General features: G+C 48.2%; 1 protein-coding gene across 1 annotated transcript in view; it reads right to left on the bottom strand.

The window, feature by feature from the left end:
• eml5 (EMAP like 5) overlaps positions 1-13541 on the bottom strand; it is a gene marked incomplete at both ends in the record, with an annotated part of 94941 nt that overhangs the window by 65248 nt on the left and 16152 nt on the right. Inside the window, 3 exons of the mRNA XM_084309714.1 lie at positions 6496-6564; positions 7085-7183; positions 11161-11320. Of these exons, the coding sequence (XP_084165840.1) occupies positions 6496-6564; positions 7085-7183; positions 11161-11320 (328 nt within the window). The remainder of the gene's footprint in view (positions 1-6495; positions 6565-7084; positions 7184-11160; positions 11321-13541) is intronic.

Genomic DNA, 13541 nt, shown 5'->3' with positions numbered 1-13541 from the left:
CAACCAGCGGGACCCCCCCCCCCTTAGTGTATCCAGCTATAATCATTTAAGTACCATCGCTATAGTTCCCTAAAGAACCAGGTTGTATATTTGCTCCCTGCGTAACCAGAGATTGGACATTCAATGTTGATTTACCTACGAATACTCATTTGCCATACAAGTGCATTTCAAATCATAAATGTCATTAAGTGAACGTTGTATATACCCTTTGCTATATAAAATATTCGATTTATACATTTGTGTGGACTTCGTTTCATCAGGTGGGAAAGTGTTCATCATATCTATATCATGTACTGGATGGCCAGAAGTTAAAGTACAAGAGGTAGTGGTTTAATAATACCATACTTATCAATACAGTCAGGGAATTGTACCCCTCAGTTACAATTGGTCCTTCGAGCCGGAGGGTAACTAGTGTAATATTAATATAGTGTTATTAATATTGAAATGGCCTATGATGAACACTCCACGAAACGGTCCTCCTAACGTAGAACGCCCGCAGCGCAGACGACAGCCACCTCAGTACTTAGAGGACTACGCTGTCAGTCAACTACCTAGCCTTCAACAAACGGTAAACGCGGTAAAAGTAGAAAGTAAAATTATGTCTGACCTTAACGACCAGGTTTCCCCGACCACAGAGGCCCTAGTGGGTTCTAATGTAACTGACCAAGCTCACGGTGGGGACCAGGAGGGAGCTGACATGCCTTTACCCCCCGCCAATACCGAAGAAGTAGTCCCCGACCAGCCCCGGGAGGAAGACAACCCTACAGAGAGAGAACTCTGCACGGAAGAAGAGGAGGAGAGCGCCGAGGAAATAGAGCGCCAGGACTCCCCAACGAGTACAGCCACGAGCGGCTCACCCAGGAGCGGCTCACCTCTACAACCGTCTTCCCCCAGCGAAGCGGAGAGGATGCTACAACAGGCGTTCCTCGTCAGCCTGACAGCCTCTACCGAACGCGATCGACTTCAGGGTGAACGCGATCGACTTCAGGGTGAACGCGATCGACTTCGGGGTGAACGTGATCGACTCCGGGCACAGACGCTTAGCGAGCGCGAACAACTCCAAGCGCAACGACGGAGCGAAGAAGAGCGCAGACGCCTGGAGATGAGACGCCTTCAGACGGAAGAGAATATGGCAAGAGACCGGGCCGACGCCCAGCGCGCCGCTGCTGGTGCCCAAAGAGAAGCAGATCTCATCCAGCGCCAAACCGAGTGCGACAGACTACAGGGCGAGCGCGACAGACTACAAGCCGAGCGCGACAAGTTACGGGCGCGGCTAATGAAGCGGCTGAGCCTCAGGGCAACACCCTCTCCCTCCGCCAGGGGTTCAAGGAACTCGTCGAGACAACAGTCAAGGGCAGCGTCTCTTAACCGACCAAGCGACCCTGAACTTGACCAACAGACCAAGCCTATACCCCCCGCAGACCCCCTTCCCAGACCGGTCCAAGCGAGACCCAGCTACAAGGAAGGAGCGGCATACACTGCGGAGAAGCTAAATAAACGACTACAGGATCTAGAGGACCTGATAGAAGAAGAAGAGGGAGAGGAGGAGAACCAAGCCCGACGACAGCACAGTACTCCACCGGACCAGGAGGTCCAGTACAGCCCAGGCTATACCCCCGCGGCGCTGCGCTACAGACCCCCGACTCTATTCACGGGTGAGCATGACGCACGACCAGCCCCGAGGAATAGCACCTGGACCAGCGGGCCATGGTACCCTGCCGGTACCAGCCCACAGAGAGGCGCAAGAGGAGACTCGCCTAGGAGGCCTCTCCCCCAACGCTCGCCGATGTATCAGCCATCCACGGCGTCATACATTGCCACACCGCCCACCAGACGGAGTGTGTACAGAACACTCGCCAGACAATATGACCCGTTGGGATGTATTCTACCTTACACCACCAGGGCAAAGATGATTGTACGAGCACTATGGGACAAGGACCAGGGCTGGGACGACCCAATACCCGCACACCTTGCCTCCACATGGAGAGAGTGGGAGACGGAACTCCGCTCACTCCCAGGCGTCAATATACGCCGTAGCTACTTCCCACCCACGGTGAGGCCAGAGACATGCAAGATGGATCTACACATCTTCAGCGACGCCTCCGAAGTAGCCTATGGATCGGTGGCCTACTTGCGTGCCCAAGAGAAGGGAGGCGAGATACACACTGCTTTCATCCTGGCTCGCTCAAGAATAGCCCCACGAAAGCAACAATCTATCCCGCGTCTAGAGTTCTGCGCAGCCCTAGCAGGAGCGCATCTAGCCACGTTAATCCAACGTGAACTCACCATTCCGGTGCACAGAACAATCTTGTGGTCAGATTCCACGACAGTACTCACATGGATCAAGTCTGATTCATGCAGATACAAAGTCTTCGTGGGAGTCAGAGTCACCGAGATTCAAGAGTTAACAGAAGCAGCGAGCTGGCGGTATGTGGACACCAAACACAACCCAGCTGACGTCATCACCCGGGGAATGTCCCTGGATGACCTCACCCGTCGCAACATCTACAGTGACGGACCAGAATTCCTCAAGCTCCCGGAAGAAGAGTGGCCTACGCCCACCCCACGGGAAGCAAGTAAAGAGGAGGCTGAGAACAAGAAACCTATGTTCTGTGGACTGAGCACAGTCGCCTCCACAGACCCCAACATAGATGACTGCATTACCCTACAGAGTGCGCAACTAAAGACATTCCTGTGGCACCACCCAGAGAGTCAGTCCACCACTGACATTTCAGCAGCTGACTACGAAGAAGCAGAACTTCTTCTACTACAACGAGCCCAGAGAGACTCGTTCCCCGATGAGCTAGACTGTCTACAGGGAGGAAAGCCCGTCCCATCAGACAGCAGACTGCTCCACCTGGCACCCGAGAGTGACGCCCATAATCTCATCAGAGTGGGTGGTCGCCTGCGGAGAGCCCCCGATCTACCGGATGACATTAAGTACCCGATAGTCTTGAACAGCCGACACAAGGTCACAGAGCTGATCATAAAGAAATACGACGAGGATGTACACCACGCAGGAGCAGAGAGAGTCTTCGCGGAGATCAGACGTCGCTATTGGATACTTCAAGGAAGAGAAGCGGTGCGACGCTTCCAGCGAACCTGTCTAGACTGCCGAAAGCGGCGCGCGCAGCCCAGCATACCACGGATGGCTGACCTACCCCCCTGTCGCCTCCGACTCGGCGACAAGCCATTCCACTCCACAGGCATGGACTGTTTTGGCCCGTTGTATATAAAGAAAGGAAGAGGAACCGAGAAGCGGTGGGGTATTGTATTCAAATGCATGACCACCAGAGCGATACATATCGAGCTCCTTCCGACCATGAGCACAGACTCATTCCTTATGGCCTTCCGAAGATTCACATCACGGAAAGGAAAACCGTCTACATTGTTGTCTGATCACGGGACAAACTTCAAAGGCGGAGAAAGAGAGCTGAGAGAGAGCTTCCAAGCTATGGGCCCAGAACTTAAGACCCACCTCGCTCCATCCCAGATTGACTTCCAGTTTAATCCCCCGAACGCACCCCACTTCGGTGGAACCTGGGAAAGAGAAGTACGTTCTATAAAGACAGCCCTGTACGCCGTGCTTGGGGCCCAGACTGTGGCGGAAGAAGTCCTAATGACAGTCCTCACGGAGATCGAGGGAGTATTGAACTCCAAGCCCCTCGGCTACGTCTCCAGTGATATAGCAGATGTCGACCCAGTCACCCCCAACACACTCTTAATGGGGCGGCTGGACCCCGCGCTACCCCAGACAATGTACAGGCCTGAAGAAGCGAACGGCCGAAGAATGTGGAGGTACAGTCAAGTACTAGCTGACAAGTTTTGGAGCAGCTTCCTACTCCACTACCTACCGTCTCTACAGACCCGCCAGAAGTGGGTAAAAGAGAGAGACAATTTGACAGAAGGAACAGTCGTCATGATTATCGACCAGTCACTACCCAGAGCTATGTGGCCGGCTGGCCGCGTAAGCAAAGTAATCACCGGTGCCGATGGCAAGGTCCGAGCAACTGAAGTGCTCGTCCAAGGGCGAACTTACACACGACCCGTGGCGAGGCTAATAGAACTGCCCCGACTCCCAGACACTATCGATGATGACCATGACCCCATGACTTTGTGAGTTGACTGACCCTTACAGCGGACCTTGAGTGGTAGACAGTGCGGTTAATCTGTCTCTGCTTAGCTAATTAGGTGGGACTAATTAGGGGGCGGCTGTTGTGAAGGATCAGATTAAACCGAATATATATATTTATTTATGGATATATATTTAATAGTATTTGTATATCGTTTGATATCCCCTGTATATTCCTTGTACAATATGCACTGAATATCCCTTTAGTCTACTAAACAGCCCATAATAGTTTCATTCTACCATTGGACGAGAACCTGGCGCCAGCAGCCATGCCCCTTGGTTCAAGTTCAATCGTGCCGCCCAACATGTCGTGGCAAGCCCGGTTCCGCGTAGGAATACGTCTGGCGAAATACGAATGGTACTATTTGTTCACAGCGCATATATATATATGGCGCAAGTAAAGTAGAACTTTCTTTTAGTCCATTAGTTCTTTACCCTCCAACTAAGTAACAGACGCAAAGCCTCACCCACGACGCACGTGTGGTGCAGTAAGGCCTACTTGGCCTCAGAATAGGCATTGAGATATCGTGTGGATTGATAGTTGAATTGTCATAGTTTGGCACTATACCGTCGAGTTGGACGTATTTCTATTAAGCTAATAATAGTCTATTATGTATGGTGCATCGTTCGGTTAGAGTTATAAAGTGAGCAGTACCCCCATCGTTCCTGACGTTATCTGGAGTCTTAACCAGGCTGGGCAGACCACGTGTGGTGCTTGCATCCGAGGAGCTCCGGGCCAGGACGAGTGGACCTGTACATTGGATTACTTTACCCGGACGACGGCGAGCCTTCCACGGCTTGGATTATCTACATGCTTTGGGTGCTTTGATTATTCCATGGATAACGGCCAACACTGCTGAGTGTTGGAACTACCCCCCGGAGAGGAGTCCAGGTGAGACGGCGCTCTACTCCAGTGAGGTCGCCTCACGTCTCTTCATCTGTGGACCGGCAGCTACCGTCCACCAGAGGGTCCAGCTGTATTCATCTGCGGACCGAGGTTCTGTGGGCATCGTGTTCAGGACTCTGAATTCTCCCAAGAAATCGTCGGCCAGATGGGATACCGCCAGCGGCTCTTCTAACCCCCCCTACTGTCTTACAACCAGCGGGACCCCCCCCCCCCCTTAGTGTATCCAGCTATAATCATTTAAGTACCATCGCTATAGTTCCCTAAAGAACCAGGTTGTATATTTGCTCCCTGCGTAACCAGAGATTGGACATTCAATGTTGATTTACCTACGAATACTCATTTGCCATACAAGTGCATTTCAAATCATAAATGTCATTAAGTGAACGTTGTATATACCCTTTGCTATATAAAATATTCGATTTATACATTTGTGTGGACTTCGTTTCATCAGGTGGGAAAGTGTTCATCATATCTATATCATGTACTGGATGGCCAGAAGTTAAAGTACAAGAGGTAGTGGTTTAATAATACCATACTTATCAATACAGTCAGGGAATTGTACCCCTCAGTTACAACTAGTGAATACCCCACAGAGATACCCCTATGTGAAGAACTCATACAGAATGCAGCAGCCCGCCTGATCTCCAACCTACCAGCCCACATTACCCCACTTCTTAGAGAGCTGCACTGGCTTCCCATTGCTGCATGAATCTGCTTCAAGGTCCTTGACCTGGCACACCGTGCAGCGAGGGGAACGGCTCCCTCCTACCTCCGGTCAATGGTCTCTAACTACACACATCCTCAAAACCCCTATACTCTGCATCTTCTGGCTGCCTCAGACCAACTCCTATCCGAACTCCTGGGGGTTATTAAAGAGAAGGCAGGCTATTCTAGGTCCTCGCTCCACAATGGTGGAACGAACTTCCCACCACTGTTGGAGGACACCTGAAACCCAATTTTCCCTTGTCGACTAAAAACACACTTCTTCAATGCTACTATGCTAATATGTCTATACTACTATGCACTCAAGACTGTATCACTCAGGTTAAACACTGTTTGATTGAATAAGAGGAACTAAAAAGGAATATCAAATACCATACAGTCTTGTAGAGTCATGCTCCCCCAACAAAAGAGAAACATTTTCCCACTCCACAGTCGAGAATACTACAGATGAAATTTGAAAGGAGAGTTTTCTCTGAGTCATTGCCCATCCTGCCCATCAGGGTCTAATAACCATGGAAATGAATTTGCATACATCTGTTCTAAGGCTTTGATATGGCTATGCCGATAAAGAGGAGAGGATCGGAGGAGAGGGACGCAGAGGAACCGTTAAATTCCCATGGGAACCTTTTGGAAGCACACAGTGTTTTCAGATATTATGCAAATGGTGCACAACAGGCACACAGCCTTCCAAGCGGACTGTAATCTAAGTAATGTAACAAAGAAGCAGGTTTACCTTGATATGTTTGACACCACAGCTTACAAGCTTGCTCGGCTGGTACAAATCCCATGATATGTCAAATATCTATAGAAGAGATTAGAACACATGCATCAAATATCGATTCACTCTTATACCTACATACACTACATCATTTGTATTGCATTATATTCATCATATAATTGATTACTATGGTGCAGTGTTCTCACACGCATGTGTAGATGTATGTGTGTGTGTGTGTGTGTGTGTGTGTGCGTGCGTGCGTGCGTGCGTGCGTGCGTGCGTGCGTGCGTGTGTGTGTGTGTGTGTGTGTGTGTGTGTGTGTGTGTGTGTGTGTGTGTAGCACACACCGCCTGTGATCGTGTTACAGTAAGAGTGCTGGGCTGAAGGAGGAAACAACAGCTGTCTGTGTTTCATCTTCTTAAAATTCCATTTCATTAGCAGAGCATCTTCCTGCAGACAGGGCCCGGAATACCCACAATCAATCTGGCCTAACTGGTTTATGCCTCCGCCGGGCAGGAGCCATAGCCCACATTTACGGCTAACGGAGGCGGAGGTCGATACCTGGAGCCTGTGACTGAGACAGAGGGGGGAAGAGACCGCTTACCCTGTCTGTGTGGCCGGGAGCCACGGCCAGAACCTTCCCTCTCCTCCAGTCCCACACGCAGATTGTGTTCTTGGAGTCCAAACCCACTGAGACCAAACACTGCAAAGGGAAAGACACACACGCACACACACACGCACACACACACACACACACACACACACACACACACACACACACACACACACACACACACACACACACACACACACACACACACACACACACACACACACACACACACACACACACACACACACACACACACACACACACACACACACACACACACACACACACACACACACACACACACGTTATTTAGCTTAAGTCACCACTGTAGTAATGGTAATAATATTTTTACATAGTGAAACTAGTTATTGTCCCATCTCTACTTACAGTAACAGCCACAATTTGGTCACACCACATTGAATATGGTCAACAATCTGCCTCCACTGTACTGGCACATCTACAACCACAATAACAAGAGGCTAATAATGGCTACCGCAGTTTCCAGCCCCTGGCACTAGAACTAAAACACATTAGAGTGCTTTTGCTGGGAGAGTCTCCTATAGCTGATTGAATGAGTGAGTGAGTGAGTGAGTGAGTGAGTGAGTGAGTGAGTGAGTGAGTGAGTGAGTGAGTGAGTGAGTGAGTGAGTGAGTGAGTGAGTGAGTGAGTGAGTGAGTGAGTGAGTGAGTGAGTGAGTGAGCGAGCGAGCGAGCGAGCGAGCGAGTGAGCGAGCAAGCGAGTAGACAGCAGAAAAGGGCTTATGGAAATCCATCCACTTTACTCTGTATAACTTGTTTTGTGTGGTGGCGGGTGTCCTCTGTGATTGGCTGTTGAATCTGGGCATGGTGGACAGAGGCCTCAGGAGGGGGTCATGCTTAAACTATATCTGAGAAGTCTGTATTTCAATGAGGAGTAAAGAGTGCATGATGAAATCTGGTGAAACTGTGGATAGTCATGCGTGATGATTACACTTTCAGCGGGAAGCAGGAATGGTCGGGATCAATAATAATAATAATAATAAAGAACAAAGTCTAAGACTGACGAAAACAAAAAGAAGTTAGACTCAAATAGCGCTGTAGTGCAAGTGGTACACTTTGTGTCACACAGCGCGGTTAACATGTATTGAAACATCTCGAGGAGATGTCTCGATTATCAGTGTTCCTTTTGGCATTGCTTTAATAGATGGACCAGGGGGGTCAGTGAGGAAACAAGAGATTCCTCCAGATAGTCCTCACTTCAACCCCCCGGCCTCAACTGAGGAGAGCTGGGGAGTAAATAGAGTCACTAAACTGAGGAGTGAGGGGGTGCCTCCTCTGGCTTTTAAACACTGTCACATCCCATCTATATCCCCCGCTCTGGAGCCAAGCAGGATAATGCATTGGGCCACCATCTCACACGGCACATAAAGGAGGTATAACTCTGCTCCAACAGCTCCTGTGGGAGGATGTGAGTGGCTCAGAGAGATAATAAAAAGAACAACCCAGCGCTGGATTCATGAAATATAGATTTTTTAAATAGAAAGTAGTACTCCACACGTCACATTGGGTCTACATACAGCCTTGCAAGTGGCATGTCTGCATACAAATTAAAATTCCACATTTACATAAAATCTCTATCTTCTACAATAATTCTGAAGCGACTAGTCTAAAACTCCCAGGCTCATCGGGGAGCAGGGTGTCATCACAGCTTTTTCACCGGAGGTCTTTGAGTCAGTGGACAAAACACTCCGGTGGACTCTGGGATCCTCCCAAGCACAGCATGTCTATGTGCAGCTGTCCCACTGCTGGCTATTGATGGCTGCTGCCGCTCAAGACCAACTCTGCTGTTCATACTTTTGATGGCTTCTGCAGCTCAAGACCAACTCTTCTGTTCAGACTTTTAAACTATGTCCATTTTCCCTGACTATAGAGGAGGAGCCTTGTTGTAAAAAATATATATAAAAAAATATATATAAAAGAGGCAGTTGAGCTACTGGAGGCATTAGGAAGAATGCAAAGGAACTGTGCACTATATTAAATAGTAAGTTCAGAATTTCTGACCCGTTTAAACATCAGTTTAAGCTTGGTTCCAACTTCCAGTTCTCAATTTAGTATGATTAAGTAGGATTAAGTCATCATACCTCAATGACCGCTCCTACCAAGTGTCATGGAGAGGGACCCTGTCTGCCACCCGCCCCCCTGCGGACGGGTGTGATTGATTGATTGAAAACTTTATTAACAGATTGCAGAATGGGTACAATACAGTACAGCTCAATACACACAATTGTTAAGGGGATGCAGACCAGAGAAAGACTTTCGTCTTGTTTACATCAGGGTCCCCCATTTTCAATTCATCAGGATATATATGACATACATGACATACGGATATACAGTACTGCTACATCTATACATTTATGACATACCAGATTTGCAAATACAGTACTGTTTGTGATACAAAAAGAGTCCAGAAAAGAGTATATACATTTGACGTAAAAACTGTACATTGGGGGAGGTTGGGTAGGTGGGGTGGGTGGGGGGGGGGCTGTACATTGGAGGTGGTTCGGTGGGTGGGGTGGGGGTGGGGGGAGGTTGGGCAGGAGGGGTGGGGGGAACACTGTACAACTGTACAAGCAAAACTGTACATTGGAATATTGACAACCAGTGAGTGAGTGAGTGAGTGAGTGAGTGAGTGAGTGAGTGAGTGAGTGAGTGAGTGAGTGAGTGAGTGAGTGAGTGAGTGAGTGAGTGAGTGAGTGAGTGTGTGTGTGTGTGTGTGTGTGTGTATCTATGTAAGCAAAGTGTACAGCTGAACTGAACTGAAGCCTCTACTGTTTGTTCCTATGCAATAACAATGTTAATGTAGAGTCTTCACTACAAAGTATAATGGAATCAAAATAATAATCGTATCAATAAGCAGGTGGCGCTGACTAAGGTGATGGATGCCTCAGGGTCTTGGCCAAGATTGTAGTGACTGCTCTACATGCACCTCCGAGGCCTTGGATCAGTTATTTACCGTCGTCTGTCCGTGGTCCTGTCAACTGATTAACAGTATTAACAGACTGTTAACAGATTAACAGTCAACGCGGTTTCATTGCTGGGTTAAGTACTTCTATTCTATTCACATAATATGCTTACTTCATATATCTACTCCATTCACATATATGCTTACCACTTGTATCTATTGCTATGTCCGCCCACTACAATCACATGAGCTGTCTAACGCCTGTCCCGTCTCCCTGTCCCCCTATGACTTGCTGTCCTGGAGTGCTGACCGGAGTGTCGGACATCCCGTGATGAAGGCCGGGAGGTTGCGACCCCCTCTGCGTTCCCCCCTGTCTCCGGAGGTCTCGTAGTGGTGACCGGAGTGCCGGACGTCCCGCGATGATGTCGGGGAGTTCGCGACCCTCTCTGCGCCGCCCCCTATCTCCCTGTCTCCGGCTGTCCCTGAGCAATGACCGGAGTGTTGAATGTCCCGTGACTAAGACGGGGAGGACGTGACCCTCTTTGCGCCGCGCCTGTGCCTCAAATAGATCCGCTATCAGCTCTATCTTTAATCTTTCAAAATGTTCAGTTGCTATCGCTATTAGCTTTATCTTTAATCTTTCAAAATGTTCAGTTGCTATTGCATGCACTCATCTGTGTTTCACTACACACATGAGTGCATGCTTACCAACTGTCCGTCTGCAACACTACTATCACCAACATCTAAGAAGGGAGATCCCCCCTTGAATGGCCCTTCTAAGGTTTCTCTCCTCCACACTGCCTGTGGAGCTTTTTTCCCTATTGTTAGGTTTTAGTGAGTTTTTACTTACCTTCGCGTGGGGTATGTCTGGGAGTGCTTGCATTCTTTAATTTTTTATTTTTTTTGCATTCATCTAAAAATGTTTGGACCTTATGGTGTTCTTGTTCTGTTCTTGACTTATTGTTATGTTTTCTTCTTGACTTGTTTAAAGAAGACCTGTACGGCCCATGGGGACATTAACGTGTGTTGTCGGGCCTTATAAATAAATTTGATTTGATTTGATTTGATTTAAGTCAATAACTGCCCCCGGAATCAGTGTTCTTCCCTATGATGCAATAATACTGTACCTGTCCCTCCAGGTCGAAGGCCAGGCATGCAATACCATGCGTGTGCATGTCCTTAAGGATGGCCACTGTCTGGACCGTGTAGGAGTCCCACACACAGATGTAAGGCTCCTTGCCCACCTGTCCTGTGGCCACCAGCACACGCTCCGGATGCAGCGCTAAACTGCACAGAGAGAGAAGGAGATGAAGAGAAAAAATTGTCAATTCAAGAGTCAGCTAAAACAACTAGACTAGGAGTTTGACTGAGTTAGCCCAGTCTGGTTGTCCATATATATGTGTGTGTGTGTGTGTGTGTGCGTGCGTGTGTGTGTGTGTGTGTGTGTGTGTGTGTGTGTGTGTGTGTGTGTGTGTGTGTGTGTGTGTGTGGCAGCTTTACCCCCCCCCCGGAGGTGACATGGTTCAGTTAACCCTTTCATGCTCAGATACATTCACACTGACATGCCTCCATCCATACCCACTGGGAATTCATAGGGTTTTCGGGCAGACGATATTCAGGAAACTGCACTATATTCAGAATCCCTCGGATTCCTCAGCTCCTGTTCTTTGGCACCTTTCACCTCTTAATTCATCCTGAGCACAACTAAACATACTGACTGTTACATAACCGCACACTCCCTACATCCCCCCACATACAAGCATTTCCCATTCCACTACTGAGCAACAGCCTGATGTATGAGCCCCCCCCCCCACTTCCAGCAGCCGCCAGTCATGTTCCAGGCAGGGCTGACTGATTCACTGGGCAATTCTTCCTCTTGCCTTGTCCTGGCCTATATATTTCATGCTGGGATGGAGATCCCTCCATTATAATCAGGCCGCCTGTTTTGCCAACTGCACTCAACTGCACTTTCTAATCCTGGCGTGTATTCAGAGAACAGGAGAGAAAGGCTTTGCCACGCCGGCATCGGCACACGCCGACTCAAAGAAACCCATCTCCCAGCGAAGGTGGCGTCTCCCTCTGTCCGTCCTCCCTCTCTTGTCTCGTCCGGCTCGGGAAAAGCCACAGTCCTCTGTCATGAATTTATTCTACCCATATCCACTTGTGACACTCCATTTGCACTTGAAATGTGCTGCCTCTTGTTCTGGTCTGAAGCGTTGCAGCTTTTCAAATGGCTTTTTAGTCGTGCAGCAGCGTATGTTCTCTGCTGGGAGACGGAGGCTCCTCAGAGATAAAAGTCAGGGCCAGGGTAATAGGCTTGGGTGGGGGTTGTCATGGTGGGGTCTTAGGTCTTAGGAAGCTACTGTACTATCACCCACCACAACCCCCACCTCCCCCGTGCTGAACACTCTCCAACCTGGCACACAGTTTCTCCTTTTCCCTTATATGAATTACATAATCACAGCAAAGCGGCTAAAAATAGTAGGGAGAGAGGAAGAGAGAATGATTGTAAGGGCTTTGAGATGCAGACACTACTAGTCACGGCACAGCAGAATGCTCCTGCTCAGACAGGCACCATACCACGAAGTAAAATATTTCATAATAAACGCTGTTCCTTCCATTATGAGCTCAATAGTGGCCTGAAGTATAAAATATCTAAGAGTGATATATTATAGCCATCTCTGACAGATTTAAATTAAGTGTGTATCAGTAACATAGTGTGGTTGAAGCCTGTATTTATCTCCCTTTAGCCTACTGTATATCATAGTGTTTAACCGGTATGTTCATGCAAACTGGCACATCTCCCTTTAGCCTTGTTGGAGCCATTATGTTGTGTTCTTAGTGTATCTATTATTTATTTACATTTGTTTTCTGCACCTCTGTAGTCATCTACCCCACCTAGCATCCAAAGGTTGGTAGTGCACATTGAGGGTGGGGGGTGGGGACTTTTGGATCTCAGGTGGCTTAATGAGCAGGAAGAGAAGGCCTAGGCATGGTCAAAATGTTTGTTGAAGGTGCCAGGTTATAAATTTTTCTTTAAATCACATCAGTGTGAGAATTCAGTTATTTTATGAGTATTGGAATCTTTCTTTTGATGTCTTCTTTAGATTCTTCAGATGCTTCAAATAAACCTATAATTTAATTCATAATACCCTGGATGTCGTTTTAGATTTTTGATGGTTTATCAACAAGAAGCCATTACATTAAAGTTGAAAGAAAAATCTACCATGGATGGAATTCAACACAATGGAGTTGAACTTGGAACAATACAGACAACAATGGAAACAGTGAGTGAACCAAGTTAATGAAGAACCAAAGATGCTCATCTACTGTCTACCATTCATACCATGTAGCGAGCGTAATGTGCGGTGGGGTCGGTCCACGGTCTACTCACCTTGTGCGTTTTTTGGGTGCTGTTAGGGCTGGGCGATATGGCCAAAAATGATATCACGATAACGATATGATAATGTTATCATATCACTTGATATAGATAATTATCGATATTGTT

Source organism: Notolepis coatsorum (assembly GCF_963971535.1).
Source record: "Notolepis coatsorum genome assembly, chromosome: 3".
In the NCBI taxonomy this organism is placed as follows: Eukaryota; Metazoa; Chordata; class Actinopteri; order Aulopiformes; family Paralepididae; genus Notolepis; species Notolepis coatsorum.
Note: the sequence above shows the minus strand (reverse complement) of the source record. Positions and strands in the feature narration are given on the sequence as shown.